Here is a 24,733-nt window from a genome sequence, read left to right as displayed (position 1 = left end):
GTTTTCTCCTGTTCTGTGACTGGATGGTGTCCTCTGAGGCACAGGTTTTAAAATTTGATGAAGTCTGATTTTTAAAAAAAAGTCTTTTATTTGTGCCTTTAGCGACACATCTAAGAATCTTTTGCCAAATTTAAGGTCATGAAGCGGTAGCCCCATGTTTTATCATTTTACGTCTCACACAAAGGTGTTTAAGTAATTTTGGTTAATTTTTCATACGGTGTGAGGCAGGGATGTCTTCTTCCCCATCGAATGGCCTCGGCATGACAGGGTCTCTGTTCTTATGCCACAGTTTGCTTCTTTTTCATGCTTTTTTTAAAAACTTGTTATTTTGGAAAATTTCAAATCTTTACCAAAAGTGAAGAGGAGGTTGTAATGAGCCCAGCCTGTTCCTTGAGTGGCACAGACGCAGTATTGGTATCGCACGGTCCGGCTTCGTGTAGACCCCACTCTGCTCCCAGACGGTGCAGAGTGTCCCCAACGTGCCATTTCTTAGTACGTAACCCTGACACAGGTAGGCTTAAAAAATCAGCTTTTTGTATTTTTAGCTTAATTTTTTGTTTGAATTGAGGGACTTCTATAAGGAAGTATCAACCCAACAGCGGACAGACCGTAAAGGTGAGAAGAAGACTGTGGAGGATGCCCCCGGGTGGCAGAACAAGCTGGAAGAGTGCACTTAGAAATGGGGAGCCCTCTCCAAGGCTGGGGTTCCGGGCTCTTTGGAGAGGGTATGGTTCAGCCCCCGGGGTGGGGGAGTAGAAGGTCACTGAGTCTGTCAGCCTCTGGCGGTGGGGAGCAGGAAGAAAGACACATCTGAGCCCTGGGATCGGAAGCTTCTTACTCCTGGATACTTGGCACGAGTTTTGAGCACCATCACAGCACTCAGTGAACAGGGAGGAACCTTCCACCGGGCCCTTGCATGTCCCCACTCCTGGCCTAGGTGCCACAGTTTCCATACCCCTCACCTCTACACACATTACAAACCCCACAACATGTGGTCATCATTGTTTAAACAACTGTCTTTCAAAGACAGTGAAACAGGAAGAGCAGACTCTGGGTTTGTACCCAGCAGCTCTGTTTCCTGGGCCTCCCGTTCCCTTTGGTGGACCCGTGTTACCATCTGGTATCGCTTTCCTCTGGCCTGAAGACACCCCTTCGCATGTCTTACAGCGTGGGGCAGCTGGTGAGCCAGTCTCCGTTTTTGTGTGTTTGGAAAACTCTCCAGCCCTTCAGTTTTGAAAGCTGTGTTCCCAGGGTGTGGAATTTTAAGACGTGGCTCCGCCGTCTCTGTGCTTCTCCGACGAGGCGGCTGCCTTCGCACCCGGTGGCTGTTTTCTGGGGTGGCTTTTACGATTGTTCTGGAGGCCCCGGCTATGAGCAACTTGATTAGGACTGACTTTGCTGCAATTTCATGTTTCTGTGCTGAGACTTTATTGATCTTCTTGAATCTGTAAGTTTACAGTTTTCATTATGTTTGGACAAATTTCTATCCAATTTTTTTCCTGCCACCTCTATTGTTTGGAGCCCCAGTTATACACATAGTATACTGAAATACTGAAGAATTTCAGTTTTATTTTGCTGCTACTGTAAATGGTACTACTTTTCAAAACCCTTTTTTCTGGTGGCTCACGGCTGGTCTCCAGAAACACACTTGACTTTTATATATTGTCCTTTTACCCTTCGACCTTTCTGATCTCAATTCCTGTAAGAGATTTGTCTTAGTAAACTTCCATGGATTTCTGTGGGTACAATCACGTTGTCTGTCAGCAGGGTTCTGTCTCCCCTCCCCAACGTTGCGGCTGCTTTTCCTCATCTCGCTGCCCTGTCGAGGACACACGCACGGTGCTGAGTGGGAAGCGGGATGAAGGGTCTGTGGGCTCCGGGAGGAGCTCGGTTTTCGTGGGCAGGTGTGACGCTCGAGTAGGCATTGCTGTAGAAGCTCTGCATCGGGGTAATTAAGCTCCCTTCAAATCCTTTTCTTTGTCAAATACTTTTTTGCATATAGGAGATGATCATATGCATTTTTTCATTAGTTTATTAAAGTAGGGAATTGCAATGACCAATTGTTGGATGTCGAAGTGGCCTTGAATTCTTGGATAACCCTCACTCGCCGTCCTGTTTGGCCCTATTTGTATTGCTGGTTACGTTTGCTAACCTGATTGCGTTCATGGTACATATCAGTCTATAGTTTTCTTGAAGTGTATGGTTTTTGGATCAGGGTGATGCTGAACTTACAAACAAATTATCAATTTTTTTTTATTTTCAATTTTCTACCAGAGGTTGCAGAAAATTGGTATTATTATTTTTTTTTTTCTAAAAGTGGTAGAATTTACCATTGAAACCTTCTGGGCCTGAGTGCTTTTTGTTTTATTTTGTTTTTCATTGTTGAAATATAAATAGGATCAAACAGTTGTGGGTTTTTTCTTGAGTAATTGGGTAGTTTGTGTCTTTCGAGGAATTGGCCCATTTGGCCTAAATTATTGTATTTGTGGGGTTAGTATTTGTCTCTGTGTTTGGGCTACCACAACAGAAGCTCCTACTGGGGGCTTGAACAACACACATTTATTCCTCATGGTTCCGGAGGCTGCAAGTCCAAGACCAGGTACTTGCTGGTTGGTTTTGTGAGCTTCTCAGGTGCTTTCCCAGGTGTGATCTGAAATTGGGCCCTGTTTGTGGAGGGAGGGAGAGACCAAGAACGAGGCAGCCACTCCAGGTTGGAAGGTGACAGTTTTAGTAAGCCAAGAGAAATTATAGGCAAAGGCTTGTCATAGGTGGCAGAAAGATGAGTGGGTCCAGTATCCTCTGGCCATCTCTTAAAAGTCATCTCTATAAAGAGGCCTCGACTAGGCTCAGTCACATGTATCATGTATATCTCAAGACTGTGTCCTTGGAGCAGCTGCTGGGAGCAGGATAGGCGAGTGGAGCCCACATCCAAGGAGAGGGGAGGGGGGGTGAAGAGCTTCCTAGTACCCAGGTCCAGCTCACAGGTCAGGTGACGGTCACGTCTTCCCAACACTGCTGATTTGCTTTCCAGCAAGAGCTCTCTTCTTGGTTTACAGTGACTCCGTATGCATAGTGAAGAGACAGCCCTGGTGTCCCTTCCTCTTCTTATAAAGGCAACAGTTCTAATAGATCAGGGCTCTGCTTTTATGACCTCATTCAACCTTAGTCACTTCCTTCAAGGCCCCACCTCCACTGGAGGATTAGGGCTTCAACATATGGATTTGGGGTTTGGGGAAACAGGTAAGTTCATAGTTGTATACTCTTATTTTCATTCTAATGTCTGTGGGATCTGTAGTGATGACCCCTGTTTCATTCCTGGTACTGGTCATTTGTGTCTTCTCTATTTCTTGATCTGGCTAGGGGTTTATCCATTCCATTAATCTTTTCATAGAACTGACTTTTGGTTCATCGAGTTTTCTCTACTTTTCTAAGTTTCATTGATTTTTTCTTCTTTATTACTTCCATCCTTCTGCTTGATTTGAATTTATTTTCTCTTTTCCTAGTTACTTAAAGAAGAAGCTTACATTATTTTTTTTTAAGATTTTATTTATTTATTTGACAGACAGAGATCACAAGTAGGCAGAGAGGCAGGCAGAGAGAGAGAGGAGGAAGCAGGCTCCCTGCTGAGCAGAGAGCCCAATGCGGGACTCGATCCCAGGACCCTGAGATCATGACCTGAGCCGAAGGCAGGGGCTTAACCCACTGAACCACCCAGGCGCCTGAAGCTTACATTATTTGAGATCTTTTTTTTTTTCTCATATAAATGTTTAATAATATCACTTTCATCAAAGTATTGCTCAGCTGTGTCCCACAAAATCTGATATGTTATATTTTCATTTTCATTCAGTTCAAAGTGCTTTAAATTTCTTTGAGATGTTCTCTTTTACCCGTGGTTTTTTAGGAGTGGATTGCTTTCCAAATATCTGGGCATCTTCCATATATCTTTCTAGTATAATCACATCATTGTCACAAAATATACTTTGTATGATTTCTATTCTTTTGAGTTTGTTGAGGATTGTTCAGAGTCCCAGCATTTGGTCTATCCTGATGAATGTTCCATGTGCAAAGAATGCGTGGTCTACTGCTGCTGAGTGGGTGTTCCGTAAGTGTCCGTCAGTTCAAGTCTGTGACTGTTTACATATTCTAAAGCCTTCCTGATTTTTGGTTTACTTGTTCTATTGATTACTGAGAAAGGAATGTTGTTGTCCCTGGTTATAGTCCTTTTTCTTAAGCCTACTGTGTCTCATATGCTCATAAGGACCCCAGCTTCTTTTGATTACTGATTACATGGCACATGTTTTCCTATCCACTTACTTTACCTACTTAGGTCCTTATGTTCAAGGTGTGTTTCTTATATTTAAAGCACATTCATGACCTACTTCGGATATTCTTGTGGCTCTTCACACTCAGGGTGGACATTCTGTGTTGACGCCCCCTCTTCCTGAGGCCAGGTGAGGGCTTCTAAGCTCCAGTGCGAGTCTGTTGGCCGGGTGACAGGCCGTGTGTGGTCACTGCGCGCTGGTCTGTAGGATGTTTGGGAGGGCTCGTATACCCTCCCTGCATGGAAAAATCAAGATTTTGGTGCCCTCTCCAAGGTGATGGGTGAGCCTACCAGCCTCAGGGCACAGATCCTGGGCTGGTCCATGGGACCTCCTCTTGGATCCCAGCGCCATGCGCAGTCCAGCTGGTGGAGGCCGGAGGGTGTGTTCAGCTGGGCTCGGGGCAGCTGTGGGCAAAGTCCGGGCCGTGGAGTTGAGTGGGAGATTTTACACACGAAAGAGGAGGCCTGTTGGCTCCGAAGTACGGGGCCCTACCGGGGAGGGCGGAGAAGAGGAAGAAGACCGCCACAAGCGCCACTGAGTGAGGACGCACGTGGCCGCTCGCCTGAGGAACACCCCCTCAGAGCCCTGATGCAGCAGCCGCGTGTCTGTCTCGTGGGCGCCCGTGGAACGGCGTCTGGCTCCTGAGGACAGGCTCAGGCCATTTCTCTACCGAAAGCTCTTTCAGAACCGACTGCGGGGGCCCAGCGCTGATCCCCAGACGGGTGCAGTGACTCGGGTCCTCGGGTCGGGCTTGGACACCGGGGCGCTGCCGTCATGGCCGGGGCCGTGCGTGCTCCCCGCACCCTGCGGCAACTTCCCACTGAGGGAAACAGCGTGTGCGGGGTTCAACCGGCGGGCTCTGCGGGTCACCTGGTTTGGTTGCTGATGCGGCTGGGGGACCCCACTGTGGGGTCCATGGGGGGACCCCGGTGAGCACAGCAGGCCGGGGTTGATGCCGTGGTGGGTGCGGGTCTGAGGACGGTGCGGGCCGGGGCCTCCTGGACTTAACCGCGTGCGCTCGTCTCCTCCCCAGGCCCAGAGACGATGATCCCGCCGGGGGAGTGCCTGTACGCCGGCCGCAAGAGACGGAAGCCCGTTCAGAAACAGTAAAGTATCCCGTCTTCTGCTTTTGCTGCGCGGTCGCATGGGGGGGTTAGGGTTAGGGTTAGGGTTAGGGTTAGGGTTAGGGTTAGGGTCGCGTGGAGGGGCCGGTCTCTGCTCCTTGCAAGGAGCGCCTGACGGGACGCCGAGAGCGAGGGCAGGTCGTGCGCAGCCAGTGGGGCGCGCGAGGGGCTGGGGCCACAGCAGCGGAGCCGGGTCTGCAGCCGCGGGCTCCCTGCACACCCTCAAGCCTGCGGCGCCTCTCCGGATGGCTCTGGGCCACTTTCCCCACTTGGACTGGACAGCGAGGTCAGCGCGGAGGGACGCCTCTGGCCAGAAGTGCCCATGGGGGCCCGAGAAGTCCGCACAGTTTTCAGCGAGTGCCACATCCCTCTCGGCCTGGGGGAAGCCTGTCCTCAAGGACTTGGATGTGGCACGTAGTGTGCGGCTTTGACCCCTGCCTGGGGGCCTCCAGAAGGCTTGCAAAGTAGGGAGGGGGACCAGTGGCCCTCACGCCCCAGACAGAGTCCCGCTGCTGGCCCAGGGCACACGGGACACTTGGGTATGCAGTCTGCCGTGGGGGCGGGCGGGATGGGGTTTGGGGCCGCTCTGCTGTGCCCCTACTATGCCCCTGCTGTGCCCTGGGGCTGCCCCTGGCTCCTGGCTTCTCCGGCGGGGGTCCTGCAGCAAATCCCACTGTCGGCCTCTGCGTGTGTGTGAGATGCAGCTCTGCCCAGTGCATGTGACTGTGAGGCCCCGTGTATGGGCTGCACCCTCCAGGGGCGATGAAGCTGGGCCTGCGTCTCTGCGGCCCGGGCTGCCCTCCCCGACCCTGGGGGAGCGCAGCTCTGCGATAGGTCTGGGACGGCGGCCGCCACCTGACAACGGCAGGGAGGGCTCGAGAGGCGGGACTCGGAAAGTGGGCATGTCCCTGAGTGGGTCATGCGGCCGCCGTGGGCCGCCGTGAGCCGCCGTGGGCTGCCATGGGCCGCCGTGGTGGTGCCACCCAGACTGAGGCGGGAGGCGGAGAGCGGCCAGTGGCGGAGCGCGGCGGGTATCTGTGCCCGCGTCCAGGGAGTGCCGCTCATGCGTGCGGGACAGGGTCCCTGCTGGCGAGCACGCGGGCCTCAGGGCACACCATGCTCTGTGTGCGGGGCCCTCTGGGGTGAGCGAGCTACGGTTCCTGCTTTCATTGTGTTTGTTCCAAGAACAGGGTCTGAGATAATGAGTTTCTGAGGCATTTATTACGGAGTAATTCATCTGAGTTATTGATGCTCGTCTGGTTCAAAACTCAGAGCCCCAGCAGGCCCCTCCCGCCCGCCACCCCACCGTGTCTTGGGAGCCTGTCCCGAGAGGCTTCTGCAGAAAGCAGCAGGTCCGGACACACGACGTCCGTTCAGGGACGGCGTCCGGCCCGCTGTCCTTCGGTCCGGCAGCGCCCGGTGAGACCGTTTCGCAGATGCCCAGAGCTGCCCGCGTCATTTTGCGGCTGAGCCCCCCAGGGCAGCCGTCCGCCGTGAGCGCCTCGCATGCCGGCCTGTCTGTGTGGGGACCACCTTAACCTGCGCCGCCTCTCCGGCTGCATCTGGATGAGCAACTTGGGGGAAGAGGGGCCTCTCCCTCGGGCGGCTCCTTTGCCGCTCACCGTGCCCGTGGGGGGCTGTCTGCCCTGGGACTCCTGGGCTGCAGACCCTGCGGGGCCACAGACCCTGCAGGGCCACACCTGCCCGGGGCTGTCGGGGTCAGTCCCCTGGGGCTCGGGGACACAGTGAATGACACAGACACACAGAGGGGCACACCGCCGGCCGTGGGGTGAGCCATGAGCCCCGGTCTCTGACCTGGGAGACTTGTGTCTCCTGCCAGGGCCACAGAGCCGCGGCCGGCTCTTCCTTGCCTTGCAAGAGGCTGAACACGGCCCCGCCTGGGCCCCCAGACTTTCCCGCACGCAGGGCTGCTCTGTCCGGGGGTGCGGGCACCAGGCACGGGGAGGGCGCCACCAGCTCTGGACATTCCGGGCGTGCTTAGCTGTGCTGGAACACGCCTCCTTCCTGCCCTGTGCCCGCGCTGCATTTCAGACTTGGGTCATTTTAGTTTGCGCTCTTCCCGTAAGTCAGGTTAAAACCCTATCTGGATTTCCTTTCCTGCAAACTGTGTTGGTCACTTTTGCTCATTTCGCTATTGAATTGTTTGTGTTTTTGTGCTCCTTGAGTCTTAGGGCTGGTTCTATACTAGAGACACTGGCTCTGGAATCTGTTTCAAACACTTTCCTCCAGTTTTGATTTTACTTATCATGGTCTTTGCTGTGTGGAAAAATTAATTTTTATGAGGTTGATTTATTCATCATTTCCCTTGTAGCTAATTAATCTTATATCAAAGTTTGGAAGCTCTCTCTGCTATAAGCTTATGAAGGAATTTCCAGTACATTCTCTAAACTTTTTTGGGTCGCTAATACATATTTTAAACTTTCAAGCACTTGGAATATTCCTGGTTTGTGGTCAGGGTCTGAGTCTGTGTCTTCTTTTCCCACGACCACTGCTTGTCCCTAACACTGTTAACAATCGCTTTCTTCCTCGCTGGCTGGGGAGGGTCTTGGACCGTTTAGCCTGGGGACTGGGTAGGGGGTGGTCACCGACGAGAGACCAGGGGTCACTTGGACAGTCGCTGGGTGTTTGCAGATGGACCTGCCCAGCACGTGCACTCGGACTGGCTCTGCGTACCGGGAACAGGAAGCGGCATCTGGCATGTCTGTGTGTCCTGACGGCTGCCATGTCCACCCGCACGAGGACGGCTGCCAGCTGTGTGCTCGGGAGCAGAGCACCTCTCTCGGGACACGTTCTAGGGACACTGGAGGCCGGACGAGTTGGTTTTGATGTCTGTTTGCACCTGGGACAGGAGCCCTCCCCACCAGCTCTGGCTGCACTGGCTGCTCCATGGCCCATGTTTCTAGCCACGCCAGAGGGCCGTGGGGCTGCAGTTGGCCCCGTCCTCTTCTGGGCATGGTCTGTGGTAGGTCTGTGCATGCCTGTCTGCACTCCTGGAAGGGGTCAGCGATGGCAGCTGTGGAGTGTGGGGTGGGCTGAGGAGACGCCCAAGTGCCAGGTCCTGGCTGGGAGCCCTTCTCCCGAGAGGCCCGTTTTGGGGGCTGGGGAGCTGGGTACGGAGGCCATGGGGAGGCCCCGTGGGGGTCCCCAGGAGCTCCTAGAGGGGTTTGCGGCTCTCACTTTTCTCCTTGCTGGGACTGGGCGTGCGTACGTGCACAGTCTGGTGTGACCCGTGCAAGCCCCACGGACATCACCGACCCCGCACCGCACCTCCAGTGTCCTGCGTGCCGTTCCTGCCTCCACCTCTGTCCAGGCAGCCCCGATGTGCTCTGTCCTGTAGCCCGCTTCGTGTTTCCGGAATTTTCTGTAAATGGAATCATGCGCCATGGTCTTGAGATTCACTGGCAGCTGGCGTGCCCCGAGTGTGCCCCCATTTCCAGCCAAGCAGGGCGGCTGTGTCCAGACGCCCCACCTCACTCGGTCACCTGTGGGCCGACACTCCGGGGCTCCCAGGTTTGGGCCATTACCAGTGAAGGTGCCGTGAACGTTTATGGACAAGGCTTTGTGTGCAGTGGGATTGTCGACTTCGACAGCAAGGCCAGTTACTGTTGGGGAACCACCGCAGTGCCCTGCAAGCCTCTGTGCCGTCTGTGTCTCCGTGGGCTGCGGCCCGGCCTCGCGCGGCTCCCGTCTGCCCTTCCTGAGCCCCAAGCGGAGCTGAATGTCCTTCGTGGGCTGATTCATCACCCCCATTTCTTCTCTGGTGAAGGGTCTGTTTAAATAACTTGCCTTTCTTCATATTGGATTTTTTGTTTTCTTATAGGATTGTAGTGCTTCTTGATGTGTTCTGGGTGTAAGCTGTTAGGGACACTTCCCGCAGTCTGTGGCGACCTTCTCATGTTGCTGTCTGTCTTGTTGATTTTTTCAGTAATCTCCACTCGGAAGCTGGGGCTGGAGCTCCCAGCTGTGAGATCGAATCCTGCAGACGAGCGCCAGGAGTCCCTTCCATGTTCTCAATGGGGATTTTCAAAAGACATTAAAAATATTGATGAGGATCAACTTATCTATTTTTTCTTTTACACCTTTGAGCGTGGATGTGTCTTCTGAGGGTCCTGGGACTGTCCCGACGTCCCAAATATGCTGTCTTGTGTTTTCCTGTCAAGTTTTAGAGGAGGCTATAGATTGAGGTCTGTGGCCCTCTTTGAGTTGATTCTGGGGAGTCGTGGGAGGTGAGGCCTGGTGCTCACTTACGTTCATGGGCGTCTGGTTCACCAGCCCCATTTCCTGAAACGACTTTCTTTCTCTATTGGACTCCATAATGTCTTTGTCAAATGAGTTGGCCAAAGATAAGTGGGTTTGTTTCTAGAGTCCCTGCTCTGGTCCCTGCTGTAGACTTTTGTCTTTCCCGTAACACGAAGCTGTCTTGAATGTTGTGGATTTAGAGAAAGCTTAAAATCAAAAGGACAGTCCTCTAATTGTTCTTCTTTAATTGGCTTTCCTGGTCCTTTGTGTTTCCATGTACCTTTTAGGATGAGCCTGTCAGTTTCTGGGAAAAAGCCCTACTGGCGTTTTAACTGTGAATGCGTTGAACCTGTCCAGGAGGTCGGTTTGGGGAGCCCCCCCCATTCTTCCAGGTCATCTTTTGCTTCCATCGGAGACAGCGGCGGCTGTCTCATGCTGCTGATGGCACTGGTCTCTCGTCCCTTGTCCCTTCCTGCTGAGTCTCTGCCCAGGGACTTGGCGTTTCCTCCTCGGGCCCCTGGGCCTGTGCTTGAGGCCAGCCTGGCAGGGCGCGCCCCCTGCACGTGGGCCTGGGGTAGGAGGGTTCCCGGTCTGGCCCCTGGGGCCGGGGAGAGGGCTGATAGGGACGCGTCAGGGGCAGCCGGGGCCGCGAGACACTCTGAAGGTGCCTTTCCAGCACCCGTCCCTCCAGGAGGTGCCCCATGGGAGTGGGGTTGGGGTGGGGAGAAGTCACCACTCAGCTCACTCTCGGGCAAGGCTCAAAGGGAGGCTCCCCCGCCCCCAGCCCTCCACAGACGTGACATTTCAGCGGGGGCCGTCTGCCCATCTCCCGTGGCCTCCCCTCTCCGAACCCCGCACCTGCCCTGGGTACGGCCCTGTCTCTGGGGAGACCTTGGGTGTCTTTCACCGGCAGTGGCGGGGCGGGGGGCTCTCCTTCCACCTGCAGGCACTGGCCCTGCTGGAGATGCTCTTGGTCCCCAGGACTCCTGCCGGTGTACGCGGAGGCCGGCTGCATGAGGGATTAGGGGCAAGTGCCTCATTAAGGAAGAAAACCAGCAGAAAGTGAAAAGACACTCAAAGACCGGGCAAAATACCTGTAAGTAGCACACTGGTCAAGGACTTGCGTCTGGAGCATAAAGGACCCCGTAACCGGACACGAAGAAGACAACCCAGAGCGGCCTGGGGGGCCCAGTGGTTGAGCGCCCGCCTTCGGCTCAGGTCACGGTCCCAGGGTCCTGGGACGGAGCCCCGCGTCGGGCTCCCTGCTCCGCGGGAACCTGCTTCTCCCTCTCCCGCTCCCCCTGTGTGTTCCCTCGCTCGCTGTGTCTCTCTCTCGGGTCAATGAGTCTTTAAAAGAGGGGAGGGAGGGGAAGAGAAGAGAAGAGAAGAAAAAGACAACCCATGAGAAAAAGGGCAGAGGACTCGGCTAGACATTTCTCCACAGACACCTGTGGAGAGACGCGGCACTGCGGGTCGTCAGAGGAGCCCAGACGGGGCTGCGGTGAGAGGCTCTCCCTCCCGTGCAGACATCGTTCTGTGGGAGAAGGAAATCGGCGTGTCTCGGAGGAGCCGGCCCTGGGCTGTCGGTGGGCGGCTGCTGCAGCCCGAGAGCAGAGTGGGGTTCACACACAGGCTTTGCTCGAGCGTCTCCGCAGCATTCTGGACGGTGCCCTGCGCCCGTCCTCTGGGGAGCAGGGACGTGCAGTGCGGCCTGTCCATGCCGCCGGGAGGGCGACCCACGTCCCGACCAGTGTCACACCACAAGTGGATGCAGAAACACGATGTACACGGAAGATGCCGGACACAAACGGTCTCCCACTGTGGGACTCCGGGTGCGTGAGCGGTCTGGGGCCAACCATGGAGACGTTCGGCCACTGGTGGTCGCCGGGGGCTGGCGGAGGGAAACTGGGGAGACACTGGTGAGTGGGTGCAGGAGTTTATTTGGGCGACGGAATGGTTTGGACCTTGCTAGAGTTGTGGCCACACAACACTGTGAAAGTCCATTTTGAAATGGTTAGTGTCATGTGAATCATACCTCAAAAAAACAGAACCAAGGGGTGCCTGGGGGGCTCAGTGGGTCAAGGCCTCTGCCTTCGGCTCAGGTCATGATCTCAGGGTCCCGGGATCGAGCCCCGCATGGGGTCTCTGCTCAGCGGGGAGCCTGCTTCCCCCTCTCTGTGCCGGCCTCTCTGCCTACTTGTGATCTCTGTCTGTCAAGTAAATAAAATCTTTATAAAACAAAAAACAACAACAAAAAAACCAAGAGCAGGAATGAAAAGAGGGACGAAGATGTGGCCTCGGGCCGGAGCGGCAGACTTTCCTGTGCTTTCTGTGGTCTGGGCCCTCACACTCTGCAAAGCAGGTTTGTGCTTGGGGTCTCTGGACAGACAGACTGTTCAACCTCTCCATCCTCATGACAAGGAGGAACTTTTGGCCAGAAGACACTCCAGCCCCTAGAAGCAGCAGGAGCCCTCACGCCAGCCAGGTGCCATGCCCCAGGGAGGGATGGCCCTGGGAGCCAGGCCGGCCCGTTCCCGAGCCTGCGGGCGGCCCTCCCCATGCCAGCTACTGGACTGACTCATCTGGCTTCAGATGCTTTTGTGTGCGTGATGTTTACGAAGGGCCTGTAGACGCTGCTTCTGTGAGGCGGGAAATAGGGTCAGATGAAGGGGACTGTCATCCCGGGGCCTCAGACAGGCAGATGAGAGAGGTCACTGAGAAGCGGCTGGGGTCTGGGGTCAGCTCTGTTCCGTGAGGGGGTGGTGGGCAGGGAAACCGGGGCCAGGGGAATTCCCCTGTGGGGGAGAGCGGCTCTGTGGTGGGACCCAGGGCTCCAGCCACCCCCCAGCGGCACAGCCCGTGACCTCACGGCCTCCGATGGGCGAGTGAGGCGGGCAGGACGGTGCCCAAGCGTACTCCGCGATGACTCTTTCCTCTGACCCTTTCTGCCCTGCGGCCCGAGGGGCTGGTCGCACCATTACCGCAGGTCCTAACAAGGTCATTTGTCAAAGCTGAGCACGGCACCCGGGGCCAGGGGCCTCTTCCGCTCCGGGGAGAGTGCGCACAGAGAGGTCAGGAAGTTTGCCGGAGCCACACAGCTGGCTCGCAGCCGTGCTCCCGAGACGCCTGCCCACTCCGGACGCGCCCCTCTCGGTGATGGGGCCCTCGCAACCTCGTGTGCTCAGGGCCAGGAGACTTTTTTTTAAAGTTTGTATTTATTTCTTTGTCAGAGACAGAGAGAGGACAAGCGGGATCTTGGGGCGGGAGAGGGAGAAGCAGGTTCCCGCTGAGCAGGGAGCCTGACGCGGGGCTTGATCCCAGGACCCTAGGACCAGCACTTGAGCTGAAGGCGGGCGTCCAACCCACCAAGCCACAGGCGTCCCAGCATCAGGGGCTTTTGTCCTTCTCAGCACCGTTTTCATTTAGAAGCTGATTGCCCTGTAAGGTCACTTCTAGGGACGGGTTTGCGGCTCGCGGGTGACGGACGCCGGTGGGGAGCCCCGAGTCTGACGGTGCGTGCTTCCCCACAGGAGGCCAGCCACGGCGGCCGAGAAGTCAAACCCTTCCAAGCGGCACCGGGACCGCCTCAACGCCGAGCTGGACCATTTGGCCAGCCTGCTGCCGCTCCCTGCTGACATCGTCTCGAAGCTGGACAAGCTTTCTGTCCTGCGCCTCAGCGTCAGCTACCTTCGCGTGAAGAGCTTCTTCCAAGGTGGGTCTCTCGCCTGCGCCCACGTGTCCCCGTCTGGGTGTCTCCTGTGTCCGTGTGCATGTGTCTGGGAGTCACCCGTGCCCTCTCCTGTGCCCGCGTGCTCCCAGCTGGGGGCCACCCGTGCCCATCTGGGACTCACCTGGGTCCCCCCGACTTGGCTGGGACGGGCCAGTTTGCACCCCTGTCTTCGGGGGTCGGTCAGAGGAGCGGTCACCGACGGCTGAGGAGCCAGAGCAGCCCTGCGGGAGGGGCTTTGGAGGGCCAGGCGGGTCTTCGTGGGGCAGGAGGACGGCACTGAGCTCAGGAGGCCACATTCCCCTATTAGCCGGCGTAGCTGTCGGGCAGCCAACCTCCTGTGTTGTTGCTTCGCGTGTCCTGGGGCTGCTGTGACCCTGGCCGGCCACCAGCCCCTCTGCTGAGGGGTGCCAGGCGTGTCAGACCCTCGCCGCCACCGTGTGTGGAGAGCTCTGCTCCATCGGATGCTCTGGGCCGGGCCTTCTCCCTGTGGCCTGGCTCAGGTCCTGGGGGAGAAAAGGGACTGTCCCCACCTACTTCAGAGCTTGTGACTGTCGCTGTCATCTCGAATGAAGTCTGAACTTCTTACAAAATCATGACTTACTCCGTGTCTCTGGGAGTCAGGAAAATGCATGAGTGAAGGGGGCGGCGCCGGGGAGGGGCGGGGGCTGCGGCCAAGCCGAGTCTGGTCTCTGCCTGGAGACTGCGGGGTCGACCTCCGCACAGCTTCGTGTCGCGACACAAGATGCCTGGGGCCGGCCGAGGCCCTGGGCCGACGTGGACCCCGGTGTGCCCCACCTCCACACGTCGGGGAGCGGCTAGCCATGTGACGGGCCAGGCCCGGACTCCTTGTAAACCCAGACGTGTCTGAGGGGTGACTCAGCCGCTTTGTGTTGCCGGCCTTCTCCAGGCCCCCAGGAGAGGGAGGGCGGTTTTCCTGAGGACTCAGCCTGTCCTCAACCCCGACTTCCTCCGGAGACCCGTTGTGAGGGAAGGTGAGGGGTCTGTGGAGAACTCTGCCTAGTGCGTACAGCTGGGCTCCCCACCGTGGCCTTCATTTCTCTTACAGATCCTCTGACCGCGGCTGGCCTCAGAGAGCCTGCTCTGCGTGTGAGGGCTCTACACGGGGCTCCCTCCCACCCTCCCGCTGATGTCCCAGAATCTGGGAGCCCACTCACGTATGCCCTTGCTCTGCACTGGGCTGGTAGCCAGCCGTGACGGAAAGGCCACCTGCCCTGGAGGGGAGGCCGCCCACACGAGGCTGGGTGGCCATCGGGTCTGCTGGGACGGGGTGGCCCTGGAGACTGGGACATCGGCCATGCCCAGGACCCCTCTAGGGCAGCCCCGTCCCCTGGGCCCCCATGCTTCCCTGTGCTACCTGCATCGTTCGTCCCTGACATGGGCCTGTGGGACTTCCCACAGCCCAGGCCTGGGGTTCACCCTGCTCTCAGCTGGTGGACTTCTCAGGGGCGGTGAGGGGTAGGTATTAATCTGCAGGCTGTGCTGAGGCAGCCCCCACCCCAGGCTGTCAAGTGTTGGGCCCCTCATTGCCAAGGTCCTGCATCTGGGTGGAGACTCCTGGGTCAGGGCCCCTTCCCGGGGGACAGAGGGATTCAGTTCCCCTTCCCCAGTGGTGCTGGGGGATCCCCAGGCTCTCAGGCGACAGTGCCTGGTGCCCCCCCGGCCTGCACCAAGAGCCCCTCGTGGCTTGCTTTCCCCCGTGGGGAGCTATATGCCGGCAGTTTGCTGTCCCACAGCCTCCTCCCCCCGGTCACGTTCACCACCGCGTGTGAATGCTGTCGGCATTGTCCTGTGCAGCGTCCACACGTCTGGCTCCTGCCTCTCTCTGGAGGCTCTGGTGTCCAGGGTTTGGGGTTCTCGGTTGCCCGCGGCCTCGGGTCTCTGATGGGCCAAGAACACCCGTGTATCAGAAGGTGGTACCACACTGCTTCACGGTGGGACTGTGTCCTTCCCAGCTTCCGTGTTCGGAGCAGAAGTTGAGAGTAACAGACCCTCAGCGGTTTTGAACTTTTTAAAACTAAGAATCAGCAGTGACCCAGCCAGTGGGGCCTCCGAGTGCACCGAGCCAGCTATGGGCTCAGTGCCGGGGACTGGTCCTGGGGGCTGTCGGGAGACTGGGGACTGTGCCCAGGTTTCTGTACCTGGGTGGGGGCACTGTCCAGATGTCCTCGTGCCCCCTTGGGGAGGCCTCGTCCCCGTTCCCAGGGCTTTTTGGCAGTCCATCTGAGGTCAGTTTGCTGGGCTGAGTCGGGACACGTTAGCAGTTTTGCCGCACAAGGTCTGCGAAGGGATGAGGGAGAGAGGCGTGCGAAGTGGGGTGGAGAGCCGCGGTCCCCGGACCAGCCTTGGAGGTGCTTCTACACCGCTGGTGGCCCCAACTCCCACTGAGGCCCGTTTGGACAGCGGGGCCAGGTTTGGGGCCACCCGGGGTGGGGCTGGTGGCTTGCCTTCTCCCTCTGGCACAGCCTCGCCGACCTGACCTCCTTCCCGGGCGGTTGGGTAGGGACTGGGTCAGCTCTTCTCTGGACGGATCTAGCTGTGCCAGCCAGGCCAGGTTTGGTGGGCTCAGAAAGACCCCGACCCAGAGTTCCCAAGAGTCTGGGCAGCTGTCCCAGTACCTGCCTGAGGGCCTTGCTCTTCTTAACCAGATGCTACCCCCCACCTCCCGCTGATGCAGGCGGACGGCCTCCAGGTCATCTGAGCCCACGGGCCCATCGAGGTCCTGTGGCAGGCCTGTGAGGCCCAGCTCGCTGCTACGTGGCCGCCGTCCTGGCTGGCTGTCGACACAAACTTGATTTCTCCACCATGCCTTTTCTACCAAGGATTCTAAAGTTTGTGATCCTTTCAAGCTGTGCATTGTAGAGGAAATTCTAGAAAGTTTCTGGGTTCATTTCCACTGTGCAGTGAGAAAAAAGTCAGGCTACAAAAATTGGATCTTCATCTGCGCTTCCTGACTGAGAAATGGGCGAGTTAATTTCATTAAAGCTTCCATAAAACCTTACCTTTGGGAAGGACGGGACCTGGAGCCTTTCAGTGTCCAAGGGTAATGAGGCCTCAAAATCCGCCTGTAATGTTGACTCTCACGTTGGCATTGCAGGGTTTGTGGAAGCAGCAGGGTCTTCAAATTTGACTTATCTGGTTTCTGCACGGGTGGTGGGCCAGTGTTTCCGTTAACCCCTCTGCTCCCACACAAGACTGGGATTTTCCACTATTGTGAATGTCACTGTTCGCAAAATAGGAAACTGAGAGCTGACAGGCGGCGGGCAGGCGGGGCAAGAGGAGAAGCAGAAAGGGCCCTTGTGGTGGGGCCTGATCAAAGCTGGTTCCTCCAGGATGGAGAGTCCCAGGAGCCCCAGCACCCCCTCCCTTACGCCCAGGGGTCCATCAGGGCCCTTCTCCCCAGGTAGAAGCCCGGCAGCGTGGGCTCCTCCGGGGACTCGCTGGCCAGAGGGACAAGCTCCTGTGGTGGAGAAGCACTGCTCATGGGTGACGGAGAGCCCGAGGTCTGCCTGCTGCGTCCAGCCCGTGCGTCTTGCAGACGGGAGCATCGAACGCAGACAAGTGTCAGAGAGGGGAGAGGGGACAGCATCAACAAACAGAGCCCAGGGAGGAGGGGAAGGGGAGAAGGAGTCCTGGCTCTCGGTAGGAACGTGGAGCTCTCTCGCGGGACAGGGCAGCCCGTGGACCTTGGCTGGGCCTCCCTGCCGTTCACGTGCTCTGTGCTCAGCCCGTGGGGTCCGGTTCCGCACACACGCCGTGGAGTCTGGCAGGGGTGGGTCTGAGCCCTGTCCCCCCCAGGGGAGGCTGTGTCCAGAGCCTCAAGGGAGGCCGGGCTGGTGAAGCAGGTTCGGGGGCAGCGCTTCTTCATGGTCGTGTCACGCACGACGGGGCATGAGTTCACTGCACCTGCGTGCAGCTGTCGCTAGGCATACCTTTCTCCCGGCGAGCCTGTCCCAGACTGGGTGTTCGCACCCCTGGATGCACACCCTGAGCCCCTGACCCCATGTGGCTGTGTTCAGAGATGCTGCCTCTGGGAGTATTAAGGGTTAATCCGGCCGAGCGTGGACCCAACCCCACAGTGTCTATCTGAGCAGTCACCAGAGGGCTCTGAGCCGGGAAAGGAGCTTTCAGAAGACACGGAGCCTCCTGGCCGGGAGCCCCAGCCTCCAGACCTGTGAGGGGAACCTGTCTGCTGCTCAGACACCGGGCGTGATGTCGCCCGACGGCAGCCCCAGCTGACTGAGGGGGGCCAGGCGGGGGCAGCAGGGCCGGGTCCTGCCTCCTCTCTCACGGGGAGCGTCCCCCGGATTCACCCCCAGCGACGTGGATATGCTCACTGCCGCCGCCTCCCTGCTCGTCTGCTCCTAGAGCCGCCTTCCCTCACCCCTTCCTCTGCGTTGGCAGCTTTTCTGGAGGATGGCTCCCTGGGCATTTCCAGCAAAGACGCCGTCGCTCTGCGTCATTCGGGATGGAGCCCCAGCGCCTGTGCCACCGGCTTCTGACCCCTGCCCCCAGCAGGCTCCCGCAGCAGCCGTCCGATCACGCTGGGTGCTTCTCTGAGCCATTTTAGGTCTCCCGTCGGCCCTAAGTTACTTCCAGGAGGAGGAGCCGGCATCACTGGTCGGTGCCTGCACCAATGCCCTCCCTCCCTCCTGGTTCTCACGTCAGCTCAGGACTGAGACGGAGCCAGAACTTGGGTCAACACAAGACAGCTTTGGTTTTTTCTTCTCCGCCCCAGCAAACACAAACTCTGTGGCTGCCCACCCCCCACCCCGCCCCGCTCCCCACGGCCAGCCCAGGAAGAACCAGGACAACCCCGATGCTTCTGGTCCGAAGAGTTCAGTGTCTCTCCCCTTAACCCCCAACACCCCTCCTCACCTGGGCTCCCTAGGCAGGCTGCGCTTGGTGTTAGCAGGATCTGTCTTTCCAGCGTGAGCTTCTCCCCGCCCTCGTCTAGGGCTGCGGCAGGCAGGAGGGCTGGCGCTCGGGTCGGCTGCTTCTCCTCGTGGTCCTGTGCCCGTCGTAGCTGTGGTTTCCTACCCTTCTGGTTCAGAGCAGCGGCGGGCAGAGAGGCGGGGGTCCAGTGGGGTCCCGTGTGGCCAGCATTGCCAGCAGGCAGGGCTCGGTGGGGAGCCGGGGGTCTTCTCCTACACCTGGTGCTCCGTCCTCTCCAGCTGGTGCGTGGCACCCGATTTCTTAGCCTCGGGTGTCATTCGGGGCCTCTGGCCTCTTCTGTTGAGGCCCCTGCTCGTGTCTCCAGGAGGATTTGGAGGATTTGAGAAGTTCCAGGCCAGTTCTGGGGCACTGTGGCCCTCCCTGCTCTCCAGGAAGTGCACACTTTGGATAGCCCCCAGGTCGGCAGGCGGCACTGACCACGATGGTGCCGCCTGGGTCCTGCCAGGAGCTTCCGGCATGGCCTTTGTCCTTTGCATTTCTTTTCTTTTTTGTTTTTTTAAAGATTTCATGTATTTATTTGACAGACAGGGATCACAAGCAGGCAGAGAGGCAGGCAGCGAGAGAGAGGAAGGGAAGCAGGCTCCCCGCTGAGCAGAGAGCCCGATGCGGGGCTTGATCCCAGGACCGTGAGATCATGACCAGAGGCTTTAACCCATGTCATTTGCATTTCTTGAGTGTAGAGAGACAGCAGCTCCCAGGGCCCCCACCAGCCCCAGCAGCCACATGGCAGGCCTTTGTAGAGGGCCTCAGGAAGCCCCTCTCACGGGGCACAAGCTGAGGAGAGAGAGCCCTCGCCAGCCTCCTGGGGCAGGTGGGGGCACTGGACTCACGGCACAGCCCCTCCAAGGAGGCCCTCCTCCCAGCCTCGAGCATCCCTCACCTCTGACGGCTCCCTGGCCACCCTGTCCGAGTCCCCTGGAATCTCATTTTGGGACTTGGATGTACTCGGCACCCTGTTCTTTTGGGGCCTCCACTCTTGCAGACAGAACGAGTTCCGTATGAACAACCTGTTACCAGGAGGACAACAGAAGAGCCACCGTGGTCCCTGTGCCCTGGCATTTGGAGTCTAGTGGAGAATTCTGTACCAAATTAATGGTTTTTCTGTTTCCAAAAGTACAATGGCCCAGTAACCAATCAGTCTTTCTGCTGACAGACAACAATGCGGAGGTAAATGGTCTGAAACCTGTTACGAAGTATCAGTGAGACCGCAGGAAACTAAGGAATACTGAGAGACCAAAAACTATGTGAAGCCAAGGGGTTTTTATAAGAGGAAATTTAAAGGACCTCATGCGGAAGGTCGGGAATTGCAGGTGGGGACTTGGGAGGGAGACGGGAGGAATACCAGAGTCGGTGGTGACTGTGCGGGAGGGCCGAAGTACACGCCGTACAAAACAGTAATTTTTTGTATCGTAGGAACAAAACCAGGAGAGAGAATAAATTCCTAACCACAAAAGCACATAAAAGTGGAGAGAGACTTGAGGCACAGACGTCAGGGGTCCATGTGTTGATTTCCTGGGAAAGTTGATGAGCTAATTCATCAGACAGTGTCCGGGTTAGTCATCAGGACGAGAGAGCTGGGGTTTCCTCTCAAGCTAGTGTAGAGAGAAAGCAGAATGAGAAAATGCAATCAATTAAAGAAAAAAAGAAAAGAAAGGAGAAAAGAGAGATATGGAAGCACGGAGTAGAAAACACAAAATCCCAGTTATGCCACAAATTACAGTAAACGTGGATACACTGAACGCACCGACGACAAGACAGGGTCGTTGGAGCGCGTTGCTGCATCAGCTTACAAATGGCCTGGAAAGGTGCTAATGAAAGAAATGTGATGAATCCATTTTAATGTAAAAATTTTGAATTTTGGTTAAAAATATTACTGGAGGTCATGAGGGAGTCTCTAGATAATGATTTTAAAAATTTAAGTCAGTTAAAATTTTAAATTGAAAAAATCTTACCAAGCAATAAAATAATTTAAAATTTGTGGGCTTCTAGTAACATGACCTTAGAAATACAAAACAGAAAGTGACAGAACTATTCAGAAAAATGCATGAATTCATCATCACAAAAGGTTTTAAGTAATTCTTTCAGTATTTAATAGATCAAATAAATACAAATCAGTAAAGGTCCCAGGAGATTTCAATGATGCAAAAAAGTGAATCTAAAGGACACACTTAAAACACTGAAACTACAGAGTTCACGTCTTTTCAAACCCACGTGACATTTGTAAATATACTGAAAACGTATCCGTCCATAAAGCAGGTCTCAATAAATTTCAAAAGACAAAATGACGACAACTTCATGTTAAGACCTCAGTATAACTGAGCTGGAAGTCAGTAATAGAAAGATGACTTGAAACCTTTGTACTTGCAAATAAATACACTTGTAGCTAACTCATAAATTAAAGAAGAAAGCATTATGGAAGGAAGAAAATATTCACAAATCAAAATGTCTAGGATGCAGCTAAGGTGACCCTCAGATATAAATGACCTTATGAGTTTGTATATAAAAAGTAAAAGTGGAAAATTAATGAACTACTTGGTTTAGTAGTTCTGATAAAGAAAAGTAAAATAAAGAGAGAGTCAAAGAAAGAAAATAATGAAGGGGAAGTGAAATGGAAGAGAAACATACAATAGAATCCATCCACAGTGATAAAACTTATAAAGATCTGGTGAGACTGAATGGGGAGGAAAGAATCAGCAGTATGGGGGCACCTGGGGGGCTCAGTGGGTTAAAGCCTCTGCCTTCGGCTCAGGTCATGATCCCAGGGTCCTGGGATCGAGCCCCTCGTCGGGCTCTCTGCTCAGCGGGAGCCTGCTTCCCCCTCCCTCTCTGCCTGCTTGGGATCTCTGTCTCTCTCTTTCTTTCTCTCTCTCTTTTAAATAAATAAATAAATCTTTAAAAAAAAAGAAAAAGAATCAGCAGTATGAGGATGTAGAGAGAACATGCTTCTAGATGCCACAGATATTTAAAAGGTAATTCGGAGGGGCATCTGGGTGGCTCAGTCAGTTAAGCATCTGACTTTGGCTTAGGTCATGATCATAGGGTCCTGGGATCAAGCCACACATCAGGCTCCCTGCTCACTGGGGAGTCTCTTTGTCCTTCTCCCCTATTCATGCTTCTCTCAAACAAATGAATAAAATCTTTAAGAAAAGAAAATTTGAGGCTATTAAGAACAAATTTATGCCAATAAATTTGAAAACATAAGTGAACCCATGGCTGAAATTTTAGCTTGTTAAAATTAACTCAAGAGGAAATAAAAGCCCCAAATAGTCATATGACTAATAAAGAAGTTGAATCAGGGGGCACCTGGGTGACTCAGTCCATTAAGCATCTGACTCTTGGTTTCTGCTCAGGTCCTGATCTCACTCACAGTCCTGAGATGGAGCCTTGTGTTGGGCTCCACACTCAGCACAGAGTCTGTCCCCCACCATCTCCCTCCCCTCTGGTCCTCCCCCTGCTTGTGCATGTGCACGTGCTCTCATAAACAAACAAACAAACAAATAAATCTTTTTTTTTTAAAGATTTTATTTATTTATTTGACAGAGAGAGATCACAAATAGGCAGAGAGACAGGCAGAGAGAGAGAAGGAGGAAGCAGGCTCCCTGCTGAGCAGAGAGCCCGATGCGGGGCTCGATCCCAGGACCCTGGGATCATGACCTGAGCTGAAGGCAGAAGCTTTAACCCACTGAGCCACCCAGGCGCCCCCAAATAAATCTTTTTTTAAAAATTGAGTCAATAGTTAAAATCTAGGCTCAGATGGGTTTTTTTTATTTATTTTTATTTATTTTTATTTATTTTTATTTTTTTAAAGATTTTATTTATTTATTTGACAGAGAGATCACAAGCAGGCAGAGAGGCAGGCAGAGAGAGAGAGAGGGAAGCAGGCTCCCTGCTGAGCAGAGAGCCCGATGCGGGACTCCATCCCAGGACCCTGAGATCATGACCTGAGCCGAAGGCAGCGGCTTAACCCACTGAGCCACCCAGGCGCCCGGCCCAGATGCTTTTAAAGCAATCTCTACCAAATATTAAAGGAAAAATCATTCCACTCTACACTGAATTCCTGTGGTGTTGCATTGGAATTAGAGGTTGTGGTGTAAGCTCATGGTTTTCAAAACATATAGACAGATATAGACATAGATGTGTGTGTGTGTGTGTGTGTGTGTGTGCGTGCGTGCGTGCGTGTGTGCTTGCTCTGCCCTCTGGCAAAGGCCGGTGGAGCGGTGAGCATAGCGCACATTCTGCTCTTGGTTTCTAGTTGCTGCTCACCGACGAGGAGCTCCGGCTTCCTGCTGGAGTCGGAGCAGGGACGGCACAGGTCAGCTTGGAGCACAGGTCTGGCTCGGGGTCACTCCAAGGGTCCTGAGGCTCTGTGCTGTGTGCCGACTCTCGTTCTGGGTGGCACCCATGGCACATCTCATCTGGGTCGTCTCCTTCTCCAGCCCTGGTCTAGCGTCGTGCCGCCCCAGGCCCTGCCGGTCACAGCCGCCCTCCAGCCTTGCCTGCGCGTACCTATGGAGGCATGACCTCAGCTCTGCTCTTCCCCATGCTACGCCCAGAGGTCAGGGGCAGAGGGGAAGCAAGGGAGCTTAAAGCTCCCTGAATGGGGGGAAAAGAATCAACAGTATGAAGGACGTGACAAGGACAGATGCTTATTGATGCCACAGATATTTAAAGACCCAGGACCCTTGGCTCAACCTCGAGCCAGAAAGTGACCGCAGTGCTCAGAGAGGGTAAGAGACAAGCCACGGGATGCAGCTATCCCAACAGGGCTCTCACTGGCCAAGTCTGGACCAGCTCATCATTAAAAGGAGAGTAATAGTTCATAACCCAGTGAATAAAATAGGGTTCCATAAACGCACCTTGATACGAATGAATGAGTGAGTGTTGGGGCCGACTGCTGATAGGCAGGAGGAAGGGCCGTGGGTAGGGGACTGGAGACAGAGGGGCATCATAAAGTCAGTGGTCACTAACCATTGTAGCAATAACTCAGGCAGGAAATGTGCTAAAATCAGTGCATCAGAGTGGGGTCAGGAGTGGGATTATCGTGGTCTTAAAACTGTCTTCCAGCAATTCATGCCTAAGGGAAGAGCTTAGAATGGAGAAACCAGCTGTCCCAGGCGACCAGCTCTGACCCCGCTGACGGCGGCGTGCACTGGGGTCACGCGCCACGCACCAGGAGGCAGAGAAAAACACGTTTTCTCTTGGGTCATGTTCCGGCTGAGGAGGGCTAGACCTTGGTCTAACAGGAGGCAACAAACATACCCAGATGGTTTGCAGAGTACTTGGTGCTGGTCTTCAGGGTCAAGGTGGTGGAAGGTGAGGCAGACCAAGGACACTGGGGACGGAGGGGCCCCAGCTGAGAGGGTGTTTGTGGCACAGTCGGTGCCATCTCCAGGCAAACGGAATTTGTGCCCTTTGTGCTGTCTCGGAGCGTCTCTGTAAGCTGGACATTGTCTCAGAGCGGCACAGAACCTGCGGGAAAGGAAACGAACCCTGGAAAGTTGCTCTGAGGTGTGCATCGTGGCCGCTCAGGAGCGGGACCAGGAGCGAGTCCCTGGGAGACTCGGAGTGCCGGCGGGCAGGCGAGAGGTCGGGGCCGTGGCACACGCCGGCGTTTCTCAGGCAGGTTGTGTCGGCACTTGGCATCTTCGGGCGCCCAGTCCTTTGGTCAGGACAGAAGAGCCAGCACTTCCCACAGACCGGGTCTGACCGTGGGACAGGGACATTGTGCGGCGGGACGGGCGCCGTGGGGCACGAGGTGGGGCCCCAGGGACTTCCCCGACAGCCCCGCGCACCTGCTGGGCTCCCTGTCTCGCAGCCGAGCGCACCCCCAGTCCCTCAGGCTCTTCAGATCCTTCCTTGGTGTGGCCCCCAGGCTGCGTCCCCCGCCACACCCGTCCCGCCCCGCCTCCCCACACTGCTGGCACAGCCTCCCCAGGAGGGCAGCCCCCAGGACAGGCGGGGATGCCCAGCGAGCCCGTGAATGAGCCCGAGCTGCGGAGGCCCCCGGGCACATGGCCTCCACCTCCTTCCAGTCCGCAGCTCTGGCCCGAGTGACGCCCGCTTGGTAGGAACCGCTCACTTCACGGTGACGCCGACGGTGACTCACACGCTAACTTCAAGTCGGGTTATTTGCAAAATCGAGGTTGTGTAACTGGTGGCTTCTTTATACATTTATTATAAATCCATTCTTTATCGGTGAATCAGATGTTCTCTGGCAGCTCTGCTCCTCTGGGTCTTGGACCCTGGGGGCCTGTAGGTGCAGCGCGGGGGCTGCTGGCCCAGAGGCCGCCGGGCGTGCCCCCCGAGGCTGGCGCTGCGGGGTC

At 55.8% G+C, this 24,733-nt stretch overlaps 1 protein-coding gene across 3 annotated transcripts in view; it reads left to right on the top strand.

The window, feature by feature from the left end:
* Positions 1–24,733, top strand: part of AHRR (aryl-hydrocarbon receptor repressor) — an 80,121-nt gene that overhangs the window by 3,528 nt on the left and 51,860 nt on the right. For 2 of the 3 annotated variants that reach the window (XM_044234503.1, XM_044234480.1), the window contains exons 2-3: positions 5,356–5,428; positions 13,237–13,418. In XM_044234503.1, coding sequence (XP_044090438.1) covers positions 5,367–5,428; positions 13,237–13,418 — 244 coding nt within the window. In that variant the 5' untranslated portion in view covers positions 5,356–5,366. Of the gene's footprint in view, positions 1–5,355; positions 5,429–13,236; positions 13,419–24,733 lie in introns of those variants that run through there. The other variant, XM_044234511.1, reaches the window with a different exon arrangement.

This window comes from Neovison vison, chromosome 1, assembly GCF_020171115.1.
Source record: "Neovison vison isolate M4711 chromosome 1, ASM_NN_V1, whole genome shotgun sequence".
NCBI lineage: Eukaryota > Metazoa > Chordata > Mammalia > Carnivora > Mustelidae > Neogale > Neogale vison.
This window is presented reverse-complemented; position numbering and strand designations above follow the sequence as displayed.